General features: G+C 34.3%; 2 protein-coding genes and 1 non-coding gene across 4 annotated transcripts; 2 read left to right on the top strand and 1 right to left on the bottom strand.

Moving 5' to 3' along the window:
* On the bottom strand, positions 2,391 to 2,462 carry TRNAH-GUG. The gene has a single exon. It is a non-coding gene; the product is annotated as a tRNA-His (tRNA).
* LOC18586241 (beta-hexosaminidase 1) lies at positions 3,651 to 10,798 on the top strand. Its single transcript, XM_018129436.1, has 15 exons — positions 3,651 to 4,149; positions 4,244 to 4,327; positions 4,848 to 4,883; positions 5,148 to 5,259; positions 5,360 to 5,430; positions 5,577 to 5,707; positions 6,049 to 6,065; positions 6,299 to 6,347; positions 6,740 to 6,840; positions 7,590 to 7,649; positions 8,301 to 8,334; positions 8,518 to 8,616; positions 8,963 to 9,022; positions 9,110 to 9,360; positions 10,381 to 10,798. Exons 1-15 carry the CDS (start codon positions 3,790 to 3,792, stop codon positions 10,554 to 10,556), a joined length of 1,641 nt encoding a protein of 546 aa, XP_017984925.1. The 5' UTR covers positions 3,651 to 3,789; the 3' UTR covers positions 10,557 to 10,798.
* Positions 13,353 to 18,981, top strand: LOC18586240 (protein-tyrosine-phosphatase MKP1). Of its 2 annotated transcripts, XM_018129444.1 has the most exons (5): positions 13,353 to 13,530; positions 13,766 to 16,188; positions 16,275 to 16,622; positions 17,254 to 17,435; positions 18,672 to 18,981. In XM_018129444.1, the coding sequence occupies exons 2-3, from the start codon at positions 14,130 to 14,132 to the stop codon at positions 16,301 to 16,303; spliced, it is 2,088 nt and encodes a 695-aa protein (XP_017984933.1). In that variant the 5' UTR covers positions 13,353 to 13,530; positions 13,766 to 14,129; the 3' UTR covers positions 16,304 to 16,622; positions 17,254 to 17,435; positions 18,672 to 18,981. The 2 variants fall into 2 exon arrangements, with proteins under 2 accessions (XP_017984933.1, XP_017984932.1); XM_018129443.1 differs by having other exon boundaries at positions 13,431 to 13,530; positions 13,766 to 16,622.

Raw genomic sequence — 19,766 nt, 5'->3', positions numbered from 1 at the left:
TACAATTTCATCCTTGTCACATTTATTTTTAATTTTTTATTTAATTTTATTGAGATGAGAAAGTGTTTGTGTTTGTGTTTGTGTTGACTAAGCAATGGAAGAAAAATGACATTGTTAAGACCTTTGCTCTTTTGGCACACCTACTTTGACTAGTGGGGGTTGATCACCATTGATTACACTTACTTAATTTAACATCCTTTTTTAATATATATAAAGTATATGGTAAGTAATTTTTTTTATTTATATTCACCTATTAAATGATTACTAATTAATGAATCGAGAAAAGAAAATTTGACTAAACTAGAATTACCTTTGAACTTTTATAACATTATATATTACGTTACCGTATATAGTAATTTTTTTCTTTTTTAATATAATATCTTAAAAAACTTTTAAATTATTTTAAAAAATTTAATTAAATTTTTATATTTTTATAACGTTCAGTCAAATTTTAATACTTTTACTTTGAGTTTAAAATATTTTTGTAACTAATGATTGACTTAAGCAAAAAGTTATTTATCATTTTCTACTGTATAACATGATGTGGCATGTTAATATATCATAATTGATGATGATGATGATGATGTGACATGTTAATATGTCATAATTGATGATAACATGACATACTAATTTAGTCTAATAACATGATTACGTGATTTTTTTACCTTCCACATTAATGTCATATTAGAAAAATGTAGATATAAAATGACAAATGATATTTTGATTAATGACAATTAATTAATTTAAATACTTATTTGATTTAAAATAAAAATATAATAACTTGATTGAACGTAATAAAAAATAAAAATTTATTTAAAAATTTTTAAATAATTTAAAGATTTTTTTAAACATTATGCATTCTCTTTTTCTTTTTTTACTGATTAGATGGCCATATATCTATGGATATCGAAGTAACTTTTTTTAAGCACCTTACCTTCAATACTCCATGGAATTAAAGCAAAGACACCAAAGAATAAAACACAAATAAAATTCTATCGCCTACTGTGATTCCATGTTCTCTTTTGGAGACAAGTACTTGATTCCTATACCTATTTCTTTTTCATTTGCTTCCTCAATCTTCCATAATACCATGCTCTTGATCCTTTTATATCACTTTCAAAGCTTTACATGGTCATAGCATATGGCAAAAACCCAATATATATATATATATATATTAATAGATATTTTTAAGAACATGAATAAAGATGATATATATATACAAATACGATAAATTAGATAACTTAATCTAATTTTGGACGCATTGGATGAGGATTTATAATAGTACTTTTACGAAAAAGGGTATCTTTAAAGTTTTCGTTAACAAACGCCAATGTGGTAGGTGAGGCATCCACTTGAAAAAACATGAGTGTGATGAAAAGATTTTATCTCAAAGTTTTTATTAACGAAGAAAACAACTTTTTTATTATTATTATTTTTATTTCCACACATGAGACATGACTCCATTAAATCAATAATTTATAAGAGAATATATTTATACCCAAAATTTGTAGTTGGATTTGAACCATAATGCTTAAAAGCTTGATAATTTTTGTAACACCAAAAAATATATATATAATATATTGCTAAGTTGCATATTAAGGCAAAAGAATGGTATCATATTCTTTATTTTGTTGGGTTCATCCTTTGGGAAGATTTAACATTGCTATATATATAAATAAATCTTTAATGTTGGTATTTGATAGGCAAAGATTTCCATTATTTAATTTATTCAGAAGCAATTGGGAAAGAAAAGATTCCCTTGGTTCAAGTCATACTATTTTTTATTATTATTTAATAAAGCTATGAGATATAGCATTCATTTCATGCAGGATGTTTCCTTTTTAATAGAGAAAAATAGTACAATACTTTCTATATTTCAAGGTTTATCCACTTAATAATTTATATTATTTAATTTATTTTAACAAAAAAACATATATCAGTCGCGATTGAGTTTTGAGGTTTAGAGAGAAAATATATTGTAAATAAAGGAAAAATTAAATCGGTCAAAGTTTAGAAACTCTGAATACTCATAAATGCTATTATTTATAATCACATGATATTTTTGTGTGTATTAATATTCGGCCTATTTAGCAAAGTCCTCTAAATAGGTGAAAAAAATAGCTAAATTTGTAGAATCAATAGATTTTATTTAATAAAATTTAAATCGGGTTTATAACTTAAAATTCTTCAAAATTATGAAACAGAACAAAATTTCGTAAAATGTACAATTGTGAATGTCTAACTAACTAACTTGATTTTAGTATTATTTTTTTAGATTAAAAGAAAAGAAACCAACATTTCTAAGAATGACTAATAGGCGAACAGGTTAAATTTAGACTAAATCGGCGTCGTTTCTAAGGATGTCTTAAAAGACCGAAAAGCAGGATGACTGTGGCTGCTGGGATTCGAGCCCAGGTCTCCACGGCCACAACGTGGAATTCTTACCACTAAACTACAGCCACGAGTTGCTTGTATTGGACAAATTAGTTTAATTTCTTCTCTAAAATAATTTTCTTTTAGATTTGCTGGTTGGATCGAATCAAGGTGGATGCCTTTGCTTTACGAAGATATTCACAATTAAGTGAGATATAATGTCACAATTGAGTCTTGCATATGGATTCACAATTAAACTCGGCATATCTTTCCCTTTTACGGCTTAATTATGGGCCATTTATCAAGGTTTATTAATGTGTTGGAATAAAGAATATAGAAGAATACAAGTTGAATTAGACCCCTTACTTGCCATTCAAAAAATTTATAGTACAGATGCTGCTCTACACTTGGATCCTAATGGCCACTTTTTTTTTTTTAAATGATCTTAATGATCACTCGATACGAAAAATAAGGAGAAACTTTTGAGAATTTGAGAATATTTTATTTCTCACGTTCACTATGAAATCAATCAATGCGTTAATTGGATAGCAATACATCATGAAAACTTTAATTTAAGTTTACATACATTTATGTCCCCTCTGTCTGAGATTTCAGTTTATTGTCTAGCAGATGTCTTAGGAGTAGTTTTGCTTTAGATTTGTGTAATGCTTTAGTTTTTCCCTATATATATAAAATGATAATAGTCATTTTTTAGTTGAGTAAATACGGGTATTTGAAGTGATTATACAAGATATAAATACCTTATATTTGAATTTGGATAGAGTTCAGAGGATATGTAAGATAATTGTATCTTTAAAAAAAAAAAACATGTTAAGATCATTATTTTTCATCTCTCCTACAATGGCACAAGTGACAAAAACAATAATGTCCAAAATTAAAACTTTTTTTTGGAAAAATAGTAAAAAAATTTTCCTTTCAATGGCCTTGTTTATTATTCAAAAAATTCTTTTTGATTAGAAGGAATTTAAATAAATGGTTCATTTGATTGCTCTTTTCTTTAATTACTTTTTAAAAAGAAAAGTTAAAAAGTAAAATGATTTTGTTTTACTTCACAAAGAAACAAACACAACGAGCAATCAGCCAAAAGTAAATGAAAATAAAAACAAACAGAAAAAAAAGAAAATCTGATCTGAGAACCATCAACTGTAAAAACAGAAAAACAAAAAAACAAATGAAACAGTGAAACACTTGAAAACTCCACTTTCACTGCACTCCACGGTTGCAAACACTTGTCCCCTCCTCCTGTCCCACAAGCCTATCAATTATCATTCACGTCTTCCCTTCTTTGTCAACCCCTCCACCAACAACCCCTTGAACCCTACTCCTAAAATTACACTCCCAATAACTCAAACAATAAAGAAAAAAAAAACCAATCTTTCCACCCCTTAAACAAAGATGTTACCTTTTTCTCAAAAACCCCATTCCAAATTCAGTTTCTTTATATTTTCATTTTGTGTTTGTCAGCTTGTAGTGTTGAATTCTGGGTTTGAGTTGGATGAGTCATTGACTTATATTTGGCCTTTGCCATCTGAGTTTAAATCTGGCAATGAAACTTTGACTGTGGACCCAACTCTGTCTCTGTCTGTCTTGGGGAAAGGAGGGGACTTGAAGATTTTGAGGGAAGGATTTGAGAGATATAAGAAGATCATATTTAAACATGTTTCTGGGGTTTCAATTTTTGAGAAGTGGATAGGGATAAGATCTGTTTATGATATCAGTGAATTGAGGATCATTGTGAATTCAGACAGTGAAGAGGTTAGTCTGAAACTAGGGTTTTTGTTTTTTTAAATTCAATTAAAAGATTTTATTTTATTTTATATTGTTGATTGTTTTGGTTTGATTATTTCAGCTTCAATTGGGTGTGGATGAGAGTTATACTTTGTCAGTGGCAAAGAATGATGGGAAGTCTATTGTTGGGGAGGCTACAATTGAGGTAAAGTTTGAGACTTATTGATGATCAGATGGAGGACGTGCTGGGAATTTGTTTGTAGTTGTGGACTGGTTTTCATGGCTATTGCAAATTCATTTGTTATACTACAAAGCCTGCCTTTTTGTTTTCAGATTTTGCTAGCTTTCTGGTTGGTGTTTACTGCTTAGTAGTGTCTTTGGTGGAGTGTTTAGTAGATTAGTTTATTGGCATTCCTATGTGTGGATATGTGATCAAATATGCGTAGCTAGATTAATAATTGATTCGAGTTAACCTCATGAAATGATTAAATAACAAGTTTTGTATTTCCACTGTGGACATGCTCGGCCTATTGAGGGTCTTCGTTAGAATGCTGGGATAATAATCTACTTAGTTATGATTTTTCAAATTTTCGAGTGTAAAATTTATCTTTATTGAACTACATGTAATATGAGGATTATTTCTGAATTTGAGTCAATTTGAATTAATTGAATGTGTTATGATTACTGATATTCACTTATCTATCTGTCTTCTTATTTTTTGGCAGGCAAATACTGTTTATGGTGCATTAAGAGGGTTGGAGGTAAGCAGGCAAATCATTTACTTGTATACTGAACTAGTTACATGGTACACTGTTGGTGTATGTAATCTTGAGGGTGTTTGGGTGAATTATCTCTTCCTTTCCTCATACATCTTTATACAAATACACATATTTTGGTGATTGTATATTATCTTTTATTAAATAAATATCTTGGAGTTATTTGCTCTTTAATGCGCATGGTTCTGATACTTTGGATTGGATTCTTATATGTCTCTTCCCTCATTCTTCTCTTTTGCAATGTCCCAGACATTCAGCCAATTGTGTGCTTTCGATTATGGGACTAAATCAGTGCAAGTATACAAAGCACCATGGTACATCCAAGATAAGCCAAGGTTTGCATATCGTGGGCTTTTGCTTGGTAAGCCTTACTTTTGTTTGCAACACAAAGAGCCTTTTTCTTCTTAAATAAAATTTATGGAATATTAACTTGTTACCATTGTATATGCAATCTGTTACAGATACATCAAGGCACTATTTACCGATTGACGTCATTAAGCAGATAATTGAATCTATGTCTTATGCTAAACTTGTAAGAAAATGCTACTAGCTTTACTCTTTTTGTCAGTCCTGTATTTCACAGTTGGAATTCGTTTGGGCAGTCATAAATTATTGTACCATCTTTATTTCTCCAGTCCTTTTACATGTCATTCTGATAATGAGTATTGCATTCAGTAGAATGTCCTTCATTGGCACATCATAGATGAGCAGTCGTTTCCTCTAGAAGTACCTACGTATCCAGATTTATGGAAAGGTTCTTATACAAAATGGGAACGCTATACGGTTGAGGATGCAAGTGAAATTGTTAGGTAAGATACATAAAATTTATAAATCCTGAGATGCCTTCTATGCTATAGAACTTCTAAGCACTTTTTTTGAGTATTTTATGTATTTATATTTCTAAAGTAAGAAAAACTAAGCAGAATGCTTCCACAAATGAAATTATCATCTGCTGTATTGTTATCCAAAATTGTCAATTTAGTGTTCTGATTTTATGTCTACCAAAATGCATGGCTGAATAGATCTCACTCTTTGTTGCCTCTTCTTGCTTCTTTTTCCGTTTTGGAAAAGTTTTCGATTTCATGCTTCTTGCTCAGGCATGCCCTAATCATGTGCTTTCTGTTTCTTATTTTCATGCACTCATGTGAAGCTTCGCCAAAATGAGAGGTGAGATTGATCTTTCAAGTTTATTGACAGTTTAAATAAAACATCTTTAGCCATTTTCTAGGGATCACTGGATTGACTCTGCCCCCAACACCTCTTTCTTTCTTTTAAATTTTAATTTATAATTATATCATGTAACTTGATAGTAAAAGCATAGTGCAATTTCTTAATACAATTAACTCAAGCTGTCTATACTGGCATATTCTTTTCTTATTATTTTCCATGGTGTATGGCAGGCATTCATGTTATGGCAGAAGTAGATGTCCCTGGTCATGCGGAGTCATGGTAAGATGCTTTATAATGCCAATTATTGTCTTAGGCTGATCTGATATCATTCTATTGAGGGACTTTAGGATATGATTGTTTTTTTGAGTATTTCTATTTGTAAAATTCATCATATGGCAGTTGAAATCATCTGGATTTTTTTTAATCCTGCAAATGAGAAGGACATAGTTTCTAGGCTTGTTTAAAAACATATTCAATTGTATCTTGATCTTGAACGGTACAAAATATGAAAGATGCTTGGTTTTTACTTTTTTTGTTTTTTAGAAAAAAGGTGGAATTTTTATTATCTCAATTTGCATATGGGCTTTGTGTTTCTTGTTTAGTTTACTTATTTCTTAATTGGCTTCTTAATCCATCAACCCTGGATTTAAAATGACTTGTTTCTTGTGCAGGGGAGCTGGGTATCCTGATCTTTGGCCGACTTCTTCCTGCAGAGAACCACTTGATGTTTCAAAAAATTTTACTTTTGATTTGATTTCTGGCATTCTGTCAGGTTAAGCTCCACTAAAACCTTCCCATGGTAGTATTAGTCATTTTCTGCAACCGTGTGAGTTTTGTGGATTAGCAATAATCTTATCAACATGCTAATGTTAAGCATCATGGCTGTTGCACTTGATATTTATGCTCGAAAATCTTAACAGAGCAGGTCAGTTGATTGTCAGTTTGGTTGATTTACCTGTAGCCATATACCCCTGGGTTTTCAGTTTCCCAACTTTTAGAATTGTAGTCTTTGGTTGAATTTTAAGGATCTTTGCCAGGGTATAAGAAATTTTACATATATTTGAAAAATTTTGCATTGGTTAAAATTTTGAGCATGCAAGCTTCTTTTGGCTTTAATTTTGGTAAAAAGCAGATAAAAGAACTGTTGCATCCTACATATGAGAACACTTCATGCAGAATCTTGATTATTGAATGGATGCGATCGTTGAAAATCTGAAACATTTTATCCCCAATATAACTATATGTACATTGTTTTTTTGGGCTAAGTTCTTTCTTTTCGAAATAATTGCCAAAAGAAGCCCTATAATGCAAAAGCTGAAGGGAACCGATTATTTTTATTTTCTTGGCAGTGGAATAGTATGAGTTTGAGCCAAGGTTTACTATTCACTGCAAGTAGTAACCTACTTATGGATACATATCCTGCACAGATGCTCTAACAAGTAACAATCACTTTTTATGAGCCATTTGCCATATATCGTTTCTCTCTTGTGTGAACTTATAATTAAAATTTGTCTTTTACAGATATCAGAAAAATATTCCCATTTGAGCTCTTCCACTTGGGTGGTGATGAGGTTAATACAGGTTGGTGGAGTGGCTTTCTTCTTGCTAACAGACGTTTCTGTCATCCTTCATTAAAATGATGCAACTATGTGCTCGGATTGAAAGCAAATTTTTTCACTTAGTTTCTCTTATTGATTTTGAATGCTACCTGCTTAGGATCGTTATATATGTGCATATGCATGAATGAAAGGGTATTATGCAATGATAGAAGCCTGATGCAACTTTTAGATGAGAGGACAAAGTAAACAAGCTCATCTTTTGAGGCTTCTCAAAACCCCATAAGTTGAAACTGTGTGCTTATAAAGTCATTAAAATTTTAAAGTTGATCTTTTTCTTTAAACTATTAGATGGATAGATTCGTTACATTTTCACTATAAATCTGGTTCTATCTATCTTCTCATCTATGATAAGGCATTTTAGAAATTGACAACATATCTGTATCTTATTCAAGGAAGTATAAGCCGCTGAGTTAAGGCTTTTAAATCTGTCATCAACTTTTATTTTTAGTTTAAAAGCTTAAATGAACAGCTGAATTTGTGCTGCGGACTTATTTGGTTAGAAAAATTTTCAGGCTTCTATTTCAACTCTTTCCGGTGTTTTTTTCATGCTCACTTATGCCTTTTGTTCTGCCCTTCTGAAGTTTATTAATTCCAGCACTAATTGTTTTTACAGATTGCTGGACCTCTACTCCACACATAAAACAGTGGTACATGCCTCACTCTTCTTGTTGATCAACATTTACTAATTATTTGATGATTCATGATCTCTAAGTAACTGCTACATAGGATATAGTAATTTAGCCATTCAACGTTGTCATGCCGGGGATTAAGAAGTAACTTTTTTATACAACCTGTCCCATAAACCATTAATCTAATCAAGACAATTGCAGGCTCAACAATCGTAATATGACTGCTAAGGATGCATATCAATATTTTGTACTCAAGGCCCAAGAAATGGCAATCTCAAAAGGCTGGACACCTGTCAATTGGTATGTCTTTGTCCGTGCTCTACAATTCTTATTAATGTTCTAAGCATGGCTTTGCGTTTGGACTCTCCTGCATGAAAAGTTATTGGGTCTAGCCCCACTTATTCTCTCTAAGTTCTCAATAGAATTTCTTAAAAATCGTGGGATGTCAGCAATATAAATTGCCTAAAATTTAAAAGGCGCATGAGATGAAACCAAGTTTTATTTCTACAAGCCTGCAAAAGTAAATAGCAAAATCAGCCATCCAAAGATTATTTTGCATTGCTGTTTCATTTTCTGTAAACATTCTGTATTGATCTTTTTCTTAGAATATTTTAATATCTGAAGAATCTGAATATTTTCATCTCAGGGAAGAAACATTCAATGCTTTTGCATCAAATCTTAATCCACGAACTGTGGTGCATAACTGGTGAGTTTTAAACTTTTAATTGAAGTTTTGCATGCATGAGGTGTTACTTATTATTCCAAGCATTGATAAATTTATCTATTGTGGTAGGTTGGGCCCTGGGGTTTGTCCAAAGGCCGTTGCAAAAGGATTCAGATGCATTTTCAGCAATCAAGGTGTTTGGTATCTTGACCATCTCGATGTTCCTTGGGATCAAGTTTACAATGCTGAGCCACTGGAAGGAATAAATAATGTATCCGAGCAAAACCTTGTTCTTGGAGGAGAAGTTTGTATGTGGTGCGAGACGGCTGATACATCAAATGTTCAGCAAACAATATGGCCTCGAGCTGCTGCTGCAGCAGGTATGTTACACGCTTTTATAAAGTTCTGCTACATTAAAACCAAAGTATCAGTGTTTGTTTGACATCATTGTTACCTTATTAACATTAGATGCTCAAGTTATGCTTTATTTTTTTAAAGATAAGGTCCTCTTTTTCTCCAGAAAATACTCCATCCCAACGCAAAACGCTAAAATAAGAAGAAAATGTTGTATAAAGAAGACAATAGGAACATAGTTATAATAGATGCCTTACACAGGATCCAATAAATAAGTGATTACCTTACTTGGGGTTTGTAAGGACCCACTGAGAAAGTTAAATAATTTCATGGAAGAGGTTCACTCAGAATTGCAATGAGTATGTCACCTTTGTCCTATTTGAAACAAATGTTTTGGGATGGAAGTGAGATGACTTTTCAAGGCAGTGCCTTTTCTAATCATTTGCCTAGGTAAAAATGTTTGATTTTATGTTTTGTGGATTGAAAGAAATCATTTCAACTATTTGGAATGTCATAATGCCCTTCTTTTATGTGTCCTAATCATTTTGTATTATGGCTTTTGATTCTCTATCTGCTCTCTTTTTGTTGTGCTTGTGAATGCTTTTAACTGGGAAAAATGATTATGGAGCCCACAGCATAATTATCTGAGACAAGGGATGAGATAAAAGGAAATATAAAGGTGTAAGAGAGAGTAACCGAATTGCTTGAATTACTGTCTGTTAACCAGATTTGGCCCTCGTAATGATTAATGGGTACCTAAATATGCATATTAGGTAAGCAAATCACTTTGTTAGCTTCTAGTAGTTGGCTCTATTCGACATCGACATAGATTATTTTTTTTCATTTTTAGGTAAAAATGTGTTAGATGGAGTTAAGCATTTAGGGCAAGCAAATCAATTGCGTGTTACCACTTATCCTGTTGGATTTAATAATTGAAGTCACTTTCATTGGTACAACTCGATGACTTATTTGTATCTTATAACAGAAATGCATTTCCATTATCAGTTCCTTTTTTTAATGATGCCATTGCTTCCATTTTCGTATAGAGCGCTTGTGGAGCAAGAGGGAGCCTGTATCTGCACGAAATATTACTTTAACTGCATTGCCTAGGTACCAGTACTTCAGATGCTTACTGAATCGGCGTGGGGTTCAAGCTGCTCCAGCCACAAATAAATATGCTCGAAGTCCTCCAAATGGTCCTGGGTCGTGCTATGAGCAATAATTCATCTGTTTGTTGCTTGTCAGGTTACTAAATTTCATCTGAAGCTGATATGATAACATGCATTCCAAAGCTTAAATTGTCCCCTTTAGCACTTTAAAAAAAAATCTACTGGTGTTTATTTGGTGTTGGGATTATCACTCTAAATTTTAATTTATATACTGGTTTCTGCCACTGCATTCCCTCTATGTTTGACTAGTTATTACCTCCATGGTAAGGCACGGTCGATGGTAGACCTTTCTATACTTTGAGCATGAACTCCTTCGACATTTTCACAACTTTCAAGCTTCAAATGCAGATCAATTTCTTCACCTTCGATTAGTCTCCTCTTGCAGACTTGCATTTCCCCTGCCACTGTTGGAATTCTTTACCCTTGTCAGGATTTCTAAATTGCATGGTGCAACTTTTCAACAGCTTGTAGAATAAATGCCTACCAGTTTTTTGACTTGGGGGAAATGTTCGGTCCTCAACGTCAAATAACTTGCAAGAGGAACTTAGGAATCTGTTGGACTCAATGACAACAGTGGCTCTCTATTTAGCAACTTGTTCAATAATTTAGAAAAACCTGCCAAGGCAATGAAAGATGATAAAGACCTAGACTTTGCTTTATAATTCTCATTGGTTGAAGTTAGTATTTTCTTTGAATTCCATGGTCTGGCTGTTGACTAAAGAAATTAGGACCCCAAGAGGCCTTTGCTTGAGAAAAAACGAAAAGTAACTTGAAACAAGCAATAAAGTCCCAGTTTCATAAGCATATTCCATGAACTGGTTTACACGTCTCTGCCTTCAATCTGGTTAGGGTAATGAGAGAAGAAAAACTATCCAAGTTGCTTGACTAACTTCCTGTCAGGAATTGATGATTCAAAGGGGAAGTCATGATAAGAACTGTGGAGGGAAAGTGAACATTTCCAAGGATTTACTACCACCTATTTGAGTAAATCAAAGGCCAAACTTTCTAAAATATGTCTTAAAGCAGGCTGCAGCAGGTAGGCTTCAACCTTCTCGTATTACCCTGATTGCATCAGCAACTTTGGCTTTCCATAGTTTCTGCCAGAAAATGTGAAAATGATATTTTACCGACTCCCATAACAGCACCAAAAAGAAGCCTGATAGGTCAAAACCAAATCATGCAAAACAAAATGCGTGCTTGTCAGCTCAAACTTGCATATTCTAGCAGAAAAACCAAAAACTTTGAATACCCTCTCTTTGATTGATTCTCTTCTTATCGAAATCGGTTTCTTTAGAAACCCAACATAGGATACCATAATAAAAACTGGTTATAAGGTTGAATTGCCAATTCCAATTTCTACCTTGAATTACTTGTAAAGCAATCCAAGATAAACCTGAAAAAAAAACAATGAAGAATGATGACAAGAAGACTTTTTTTTTTTTAAACTTTTAAGTCTATGTTCTGTCAATCTTCTTTTTGAATTTCACATGTACTTACAGTTGACCCTTTTGGTTTTACATTCGATTACTAGATTCTGAAGTAAACCCAAGTTTAAGGTTCTCCCTTCCACTGTAATAAGATGTTTAAGGCAACTCTTGCATTTCCTTTCTTCTTTTTAATGCCAAACTGGATCCACGGAAAGGGTGAGCAGAAGAGTTCCACAATCTCTTCCTCTTCCATGAGACTTCCTAACAGGATATTTGGGGTCCAACCACATGATTATTTGCAGAGGGACTTGGTGAAAATTTTCATTGTGGTGGGGAACTCATGAATAATTGGATTTAATATCACTAAAGTTCTAAAAAGTTTGCTGTCTAAATCAGTTTTCTTTTGGAGGTTCATGCACAGTGTCAAACCAATTCCTAATTGTTTTTTTTCCCTTTAATGAGCACAAAATGAAAAAAAAAATTGGTGTCAAAATTTGGGTATTTGTTATTACCCGAATATTATACATATCTGATTAAATTATAGATATATTGCTTACTCCTATTGTTTTTGATCTTAAAAAGTTAAAATGCAAGTGGATGACTCATTTTATTTTTTTGCCAAAATGTAGCAAAATCTAAATAAAAAAATTCTCTCCACTTTGAATATGAACAATTTGCCTCAATTAAATATACCAAAGACTGAAAATTCAGACCCCTTTTCTTGACTGTAATTCTGTTTCTCCTTCTTTCTTTCTGTCTTCCTTCCCTCCTTTAATTTAATGTGTTAGCCATTGAGCTAGATTAGTTGAAAGACATTTATTCTCACCATAAATAACTTGCAAAGTACAATGTATTTATGCTTTTTTAGCTTATCTTGAGAGGACAAAAGAAATTTTTTTTTTTGAACTTTCAAAACCAAGACATACCCAAAGGCCCATTGAAGATTTTGAATCCAAGACATAAATGGTAGTAATTTCTATTATATTCCAAATGGCATCATGCATATGGCTCTGACAAAGAGAGAGAGAGAGAAGGGATTAATGCATGGAAAAACCTTCAGATTTCATTTTGGGCCATAAACCAATTTTTATCAAATATTTGATGTCCTTAACTGCCCAAATCGTTTAAGTTTAGGTAATAATTATAGAGAAGGATTGTAATTAAAATGGATTGATTGAACTAACCCAAAATTTTCATGGCTTAATTGCATATAATGTATTAATGATAAAGTTGAAAACTTGTTTTCTTTTTGAGTTTAATAGTTGGGTTATGCAATGAAATAATCTTTCATTTTCCCATAAAAACGAGTTCTTGGAGAGATTTTTTTTTTAATCTGAAAAGCTTGAGTTTTCGAGGGAAAAGTTCATAAATTGTGTAGATGGGTGACTCACATGTTTCAAACACCAAAAAAAAGAGCTCACTTTCACTGTCCGTCTTTCTCCCTCTCACAGTCAAATAAATAAAGAAGAGAAAATTATTGAAAAAGACTGCTACCACCCTTCCTCACCCCTCCTTTCTTTTCCCCTTCTTTTCATTTTATTATTTTTCCCTCTCTCTCTTCAGCTTCACTCTTTCCATGGCTTCTTCCTCTTCCTCCCATGTAAGTCCCAAATCTCTCTTTTCTCTCTTTCTCTTAATTCTTTCATCCATATTTCTTTTTTCGTTTTTTTCTTTAATTTTTTTCTAAAGTCACCCAGATATATTTACAGTTTGGGTTTCGTTTCGTTTTAATTAATTTGCTTTGTATTGAACTCTGGGCTTCTTTTTTTTCTATCCCTGTACTCTTATTTCTCTGAGATGGGTTTTTGATTTCCTTTTAATTTTTGTATTTGCAGTGACTTTACTAGTTCCTCATGGTTGATCTGTCATGGGTTTTTGATTTCTTCTTATTTTGGGGTTAGTTCTACTTCTATCACGTCCACTGTTTATTCCAAGTAAGGTTTTTTCATTGCCAAGTTGGAGTTTTTTCAATGTTTCTAGGTTTGGTCTTAAGATTTATATTGAGTTATTGGAAGAAGGCATGGTGAAAATGGTAAAAGGTTAGGGTTTTTTTTAAGGTTTTTGGATTTGGGTTATATTTGTTTCATGAGTTTATTATGGTATTTATAATGGTGGCATCATAGTGAATAAGTAGTAGGGTTCTGTTGGAGCTTCGTATTTGTTTTACAATTTTAGTAAAGGTGATATTGTGAAGTGGGTATGGTGGGAAAAGAGGATGCTCCTGTTAATCCTAGGGCTCCATCATGCCAGCTTTCTGGCTCTCGGAAAATGTTTTGGCGTTCGGCTTCATGGTCCTCTTCTCGAACAAGTGGTCAAATTCCTGAAACTGAGGAGAAAGATCTAGGAGCAGATCCTAATGGTAATGATGGTACTAATAATGGACAAACTCGCCGGTTTCCGCCTCCTCCTTTAACCCCGCGCTCGCAACAGAATTGTAAGGCCAGGTCGTGTTTGCCACCTTTGCAGCCGTTGTCAATTGCGCGAAGGAGTTTGGATGAGTGGCCGAAGGCTGGTTCTGATGATATTGGTGAGTGGCCACAGCCACCGACCCCAAGTGGGAACAAGAGTGGTGAGAGGTTAAAGCTTGACTTATCGTCAATTCAGCGGAACAATGATAAGAATGGTGGGCTTTTGAAGAGGGATAAGATTGCTTTCTTTGATAAAGAATGCTCAAAAGTGGCAGAGCATATATATCTAGGTGGAGATGCTGTTGCGAGGGACAGGGAAATACTTAAACAGAATGGGATTACTCATGTTTTAAATTGTGTTGGCTTTGTTTGTCCGGAGTATTTCAAGGCTGATTTTGTTTACAGGACTCTGTGGCTGCAAGATAGTCCATCAGAGGATATTACTAGCATACTTTATGATGTTTTTGATTATTTTGAGGATGTTAGGGAACAGGGTGGAAGGGTTTTTGTTCATTGCTGCCAGGGTGTATCAAGGTCCACATCATTGGTCATAGCATATCTTATGTGGAGAGAGGGACAGAGTTTCGATGATGCCTTTCAGTATGTAAAGGCTGCAAGAGGAATTGCAGATCCAAATATGGGTTTTGCTTGCCAGTTGTTACAGTGCCAAAAGAGGGTCCATGCATTCCCATTGAGCCCCAGTTCTTTATTGAGGATGTATAGAATTGCACCTCACTCACCATATGATCCTTTGCACCTAGTCCCTAAAATGCTGAATGATCCGTCTCCTTCTGTGCTGGATTCTAGAGGTGCATTTATTGTTCAGATACCTTCTGCAATATATATTTGGATTGGTAAAAACTGTGAATCTATCATGGAAAGGGATGCACGAGGTGCCGTTTGTCAGATTGTTCGGTATGAGAGAGTGCAGGGGCCTATAATAATGATAAAGGAAGGAGAAGAACAAGCTTATTTTTGGGATGCTTTCTCAAACCTTTTACCTTTGATGGATAAACCTGGAAACAAAGTTGAGGTAGGGGAGTCTGCTGTTAAGATTTGCGGTGAGAGGAAAGTGGATGCTTATAATGTTGATTTTGAGATTTTCCAGAAGGCTATTAAGGGAGGTTTTGTCCCTCCATTTGCTTCATCGGAGAATGAACATGAAACCCACCTACCTGCAAGAGAAAGCAGTTGGAGCATGCTTAGACGTAAGTTTGCGTCTGGCATAATGAAGGAGTTTGTCTCAGCGCCAAAGATATTGCTCTCCAGGGTTTATTCAGATTCCATGATGATTGTTCACGCGTCATCACCGTCATCGACATCATCCTCATCATCTTCATCTTCCTCACCTCCTTATCTATCTCCTGATTCTATCTCTTCTGATTCAAGTACTTGTTCAAAGTACTTTTCGGAATCCTCTCTGGACTCACCTTCAGCCATTTCACGTTCGCTTCCGGTTTCTTCAACTTTGTCTAACTTATCTAACTTGTCTCTCGTCCCATCCCAAACTTCTTCTCGCCCCAAATCTAGTAGCTCAGAAGTTGTCAGTGTCAATCTTACTTCCCAGCCTTGTTCGCAGACTGCATCTTCACCCCTAAAAAAGGTTTCACCTTCCCTTGCAGAACGCCGAGGCAGTTTGTCAAAGTCTCTCAAGTTGCCAGTAATGAGTGATAACGTAAGAGTAACAAATGATCCACCATGTTTTCTAGTCAAGCAAGATGGGGTCAGGATAAATGAAAACAATAACTCATCATGTGAGTCAGATATTGAAATTGTCTTTGATTCCAAGCGTGGTGTTAGAAATGGCGGGGATCGTTTGATTCAAGGTTCCAATTTGAAGATATCTCCAGGTAGAATAGCTAATGCTGACTCACGTGATAAGCAATCTACTTTTGTTAATAGTTGTTTTGAACCTTGGAGAAATTATCCTTCCCAGGATGGTTTTGGATCTGCTGTCCCAAATAGAATGGAGGAAAGAATCCCAGCATGCCTTGGTGTAATTCAACCTTTAATATGTCGCTGGCCCAGCATAGAGAGGATGACAAAATTTAATAGAAGTGATCTAGATTCAAAATCTGCTTTTGCAATTTTTTCTCGAACTACAGCTGTAGGCAAAAGTGAAGATAGGATTCTATATTTTTGGGTAGGAAGGTCTTTTCATCATGACAAAAGCTTGATTCAGTTTAGCAGCAGAGTGCTAGGGGATAGAGAAGAGATTGACTGGAACCAAGTTTGTTATCATGTTCTAACTCAAATGGGTCTGCCGAAGGACACCCCAGTTAAGGTACAGATTAATGTTTGAAGTTTTTAACATTATATTGTTGCCCCATGTTGTTTACATGTTTAAGTACACATTTATGTTAAAAATTTTGTGACTTGTTTTCTTCTGAATTAAGATTATGAATCCTAGGAGAAGATTGAAGCACAAATAACTGTATATCTAATTTATAGTAATATCTTGTTTTTGATAAAAGAGGAACCGACTGGCAGCTTTTGTGTGAGGGAACAGATGAGAGTAATATTTTATAAATATGAAGCTGGAAGGCTATCAAGTGCATGCCAGATGTGTAGGGAAATCATGCCTTACTTCCTATATTTTACAAAATCTTTATTTGTTTATTTTTATGCTTGATTTGCTCAAACCCTAGTTGTCTTGCTCTGGATGCTTTTGTAGAGGTGGAATGCTGAGTTAACTCTCTAGTATTGGCTGCATGTTTATAGTAACAAGTCATGGGATTTTGTTTGCCTTGTATATTATGGTGCATGTGGAATCTAGTGGGTCTATAAAAGAAATTTATAAGATTGAACTCGATTTGCTGCTATGTTCTCTTGTATTCAGCCTGCAGAAGAGATGCAAAACAACTGTAGTGCCTTATAATCTTCTAATCTGTACCTTTAATATTGATTGTGAACAGATTGTTAAAGAAGATGAAGAACCAACAGAATTTCTTGCATTGCTGAGGATGTTGTAGCTCTGCAATTAAGGAGAGATCTGCAAGCCAATAGTTTATAGATCATCTTCCCATTTTTTTCAAATGGTTTATTTTTGCTCTGGAATTTTAGGCATCAAGGTAATTCACATGGCAAAACCAATGAGGTAATTGTCCTTTTTTCCTGTCATTTCTCACTGGCTTTATGTAATTTGAGCCAGATTTTATGCTATATCTGGGTAATGTAGTAGGTTTAGTTGCTTCTATGCACCACCCTCAAGCCATCCGCTGCATGCAAGTATTTTAAGACACTACATATCTTATTTGAACTAGGTTAAATTGTTTGCAGATATTCTGCAACATTTGTTTTTCTTATGATATTGTAGTTCACAATTGATCAATGGATAGTTTCTTCTGATGGAATATCAAAATATTGTTTTTGAAAAATGTAGTTTAGTATCTTCAGATTACCTGCTGGTTAGTTACAATTTGTTATCACAGGAAAAATTGTTCTGTTTTTTATCCTTTCCCATCATTTTCAAATTCCAATGTTCACTTGAGAGCTAGATTTTTGCATATCCCTCCCATTATTGGCATGACAGTATGAAGAAGACCTATGTATAACTGTTTTATTTAGCTGTGCTAGACTTTTATACCATCGTCCATATGTTGTCCATATTTCTCTTTACTTTGGTGCCATTCAGCTAGAAGGTGTCCTTGAAAAGTTCACTTCCAGGCCAGTTTTTAGTTCATTAACTAAACTAAACTTATAGTGAAGGAAGAGATTGTGAGCAAGATGTCAGTCATAACTATTGGCTACGAATCTATGCTTTAGAGGTGGGGGGACTAAGAGGGTTTAAAAATTCACCATAGATGCAAAAACTTGTAACTTGGAGCACTTTTAGGTGTGAAGTTGAGATATTTACACAATGTATGCTGAAGCTTAATGACGCTGTAAGTCTGGACCTTGGTGACCTAGCAGTAAATATTTTTTTTCCCTTGTGGTTTGGTGGACAAAAGGTCACAGGTTTGCATCTTTTGGTGGTGGGCATTGAAAAGTGGAGATTCATGCCCATTGTGGCTCAGTGCCATTTGACCACTATCATTGTCAAGGTTTTAGTTCAATCCTATGTTGGGGAAGCACGTGCGGATTTTTCTGCATTTGGAGGTTCATCTAGGATGGCCAAAATCTGGTTTTTTTTTCTTACCTTTTGTTTGGGCTGAGCGAAAAGAAACCAGATTTTGTTGCAGCTGGTTCATCTTAGTTTAGTCATTTGTACAATGAGCTGTTAAAATATTGAAAACTTTACTTGCATGCTGCAATCAGCAAATTTACTCTTTCATGTTTTCCTCATCTTTGTAATGTAGAGCTTGTTTTACAGTGTATGTTTAAATGTTTGCAGGTAACTGCTTTTGGGAAAGACCCTGTGGCAATTCACCTGGTTGTACTTGTACAGCACCATAACAGCATCGTAACCGATAATCATTTGTTTCACAGACTGTTATTGTACATTTCAGTTTTACTAGAAACAGATTCTGAAGGCTAGTTGCAGCTACAAAATAGATACCCTTGTATTTCCCTTCTGTGGGCTACTTCCCTTTTCATTTTATTCTAATTTTCATCACTGTTTAATTTAAAACTTTCTGCTAGGGCAAGGTTCTAGCAGGAACTTTCTAAGGCAAATGCTGGACTCCACAACTGGATCTCTTTTTTCTCTGCATGTTTGATATTTTTCATCAGCCTATGTAATTCAATTTTGCTGCAAGATTGCCAGAGCCTAAATTCCTTGGTTAGGTTTGCTCGAGTGAGCAATGAAGGGCAGAATGAGCTAGTTTCAGTGAAACCTGCTTCCCTAAGAACATGAAATACTATTCCTCTGAAAAGTTATTCCAGTAAATACCAAACTCTGGGTTTCTAGACTCATCTTCAAAGGGATGATCTGGAATTTCAATTTCCCATCTCTTTGAATGCATGGAAACATAAAGAATCTTGTTGTCAAAAGTTAGAAATTGGGGCTTTATAAGGGGAACTGATTGCATTTGCATTTCTCTTCTGCTGCTGCTGTTGCATTTGCATTGCTGGTGTGTTTACAAATTACAAGTGCTTGCTGATTTTGATCCAAAGAAAATGTTCAGGCCACTAATGTTTGATATAATTGAGGTTCGGAATTGGCCCTGAGCCTCCTTATTGCATGTTCTTTTTAAACTTGGTCTGGTACAGAGCTTGGACAAGCCAACCTACAAGGTTTTCAACTACCCTTTTCAACATATGAAATCCATCATGGAAATGATAATTTCAGGAAAAAATGCTTCAAAAAGGGAGAAAAGGACATGCTATAGAGTTCAAAGGTGTTAATATTGTATAAGATAAAGCATGAAATATAAGATGAAATGTGATATAAAAGTGTGTGGCTTGGCAGGAAAATGAGCTAGGAAAGAGGTGAAGGGCTTTTAAGAGTGGAGACTAGAGACCATCAGACTCCCACACTTCTAAGAGA

This window comes from Theobroma cacao, chromosome 10, assembly GCF_000208745.1.
Source record: "Theobroma cacao cultivar B97-61/B2 chromosome 10, Criollo_cocoa_genome_V2, whole genome shotgun sequence".
NCBI classification, from domain to species: Eukaryota; Viridiplantae; Streptophyta; class Magnoliopsida; order Malvales; family Malvaceae; genus Theobroma; species Theobroma cacao.
The sequence above is the reverse complement of the archived record's forward strand: the minus strand, read 5'-3'. Positions and strand labels throughout refer to the sequence as shown.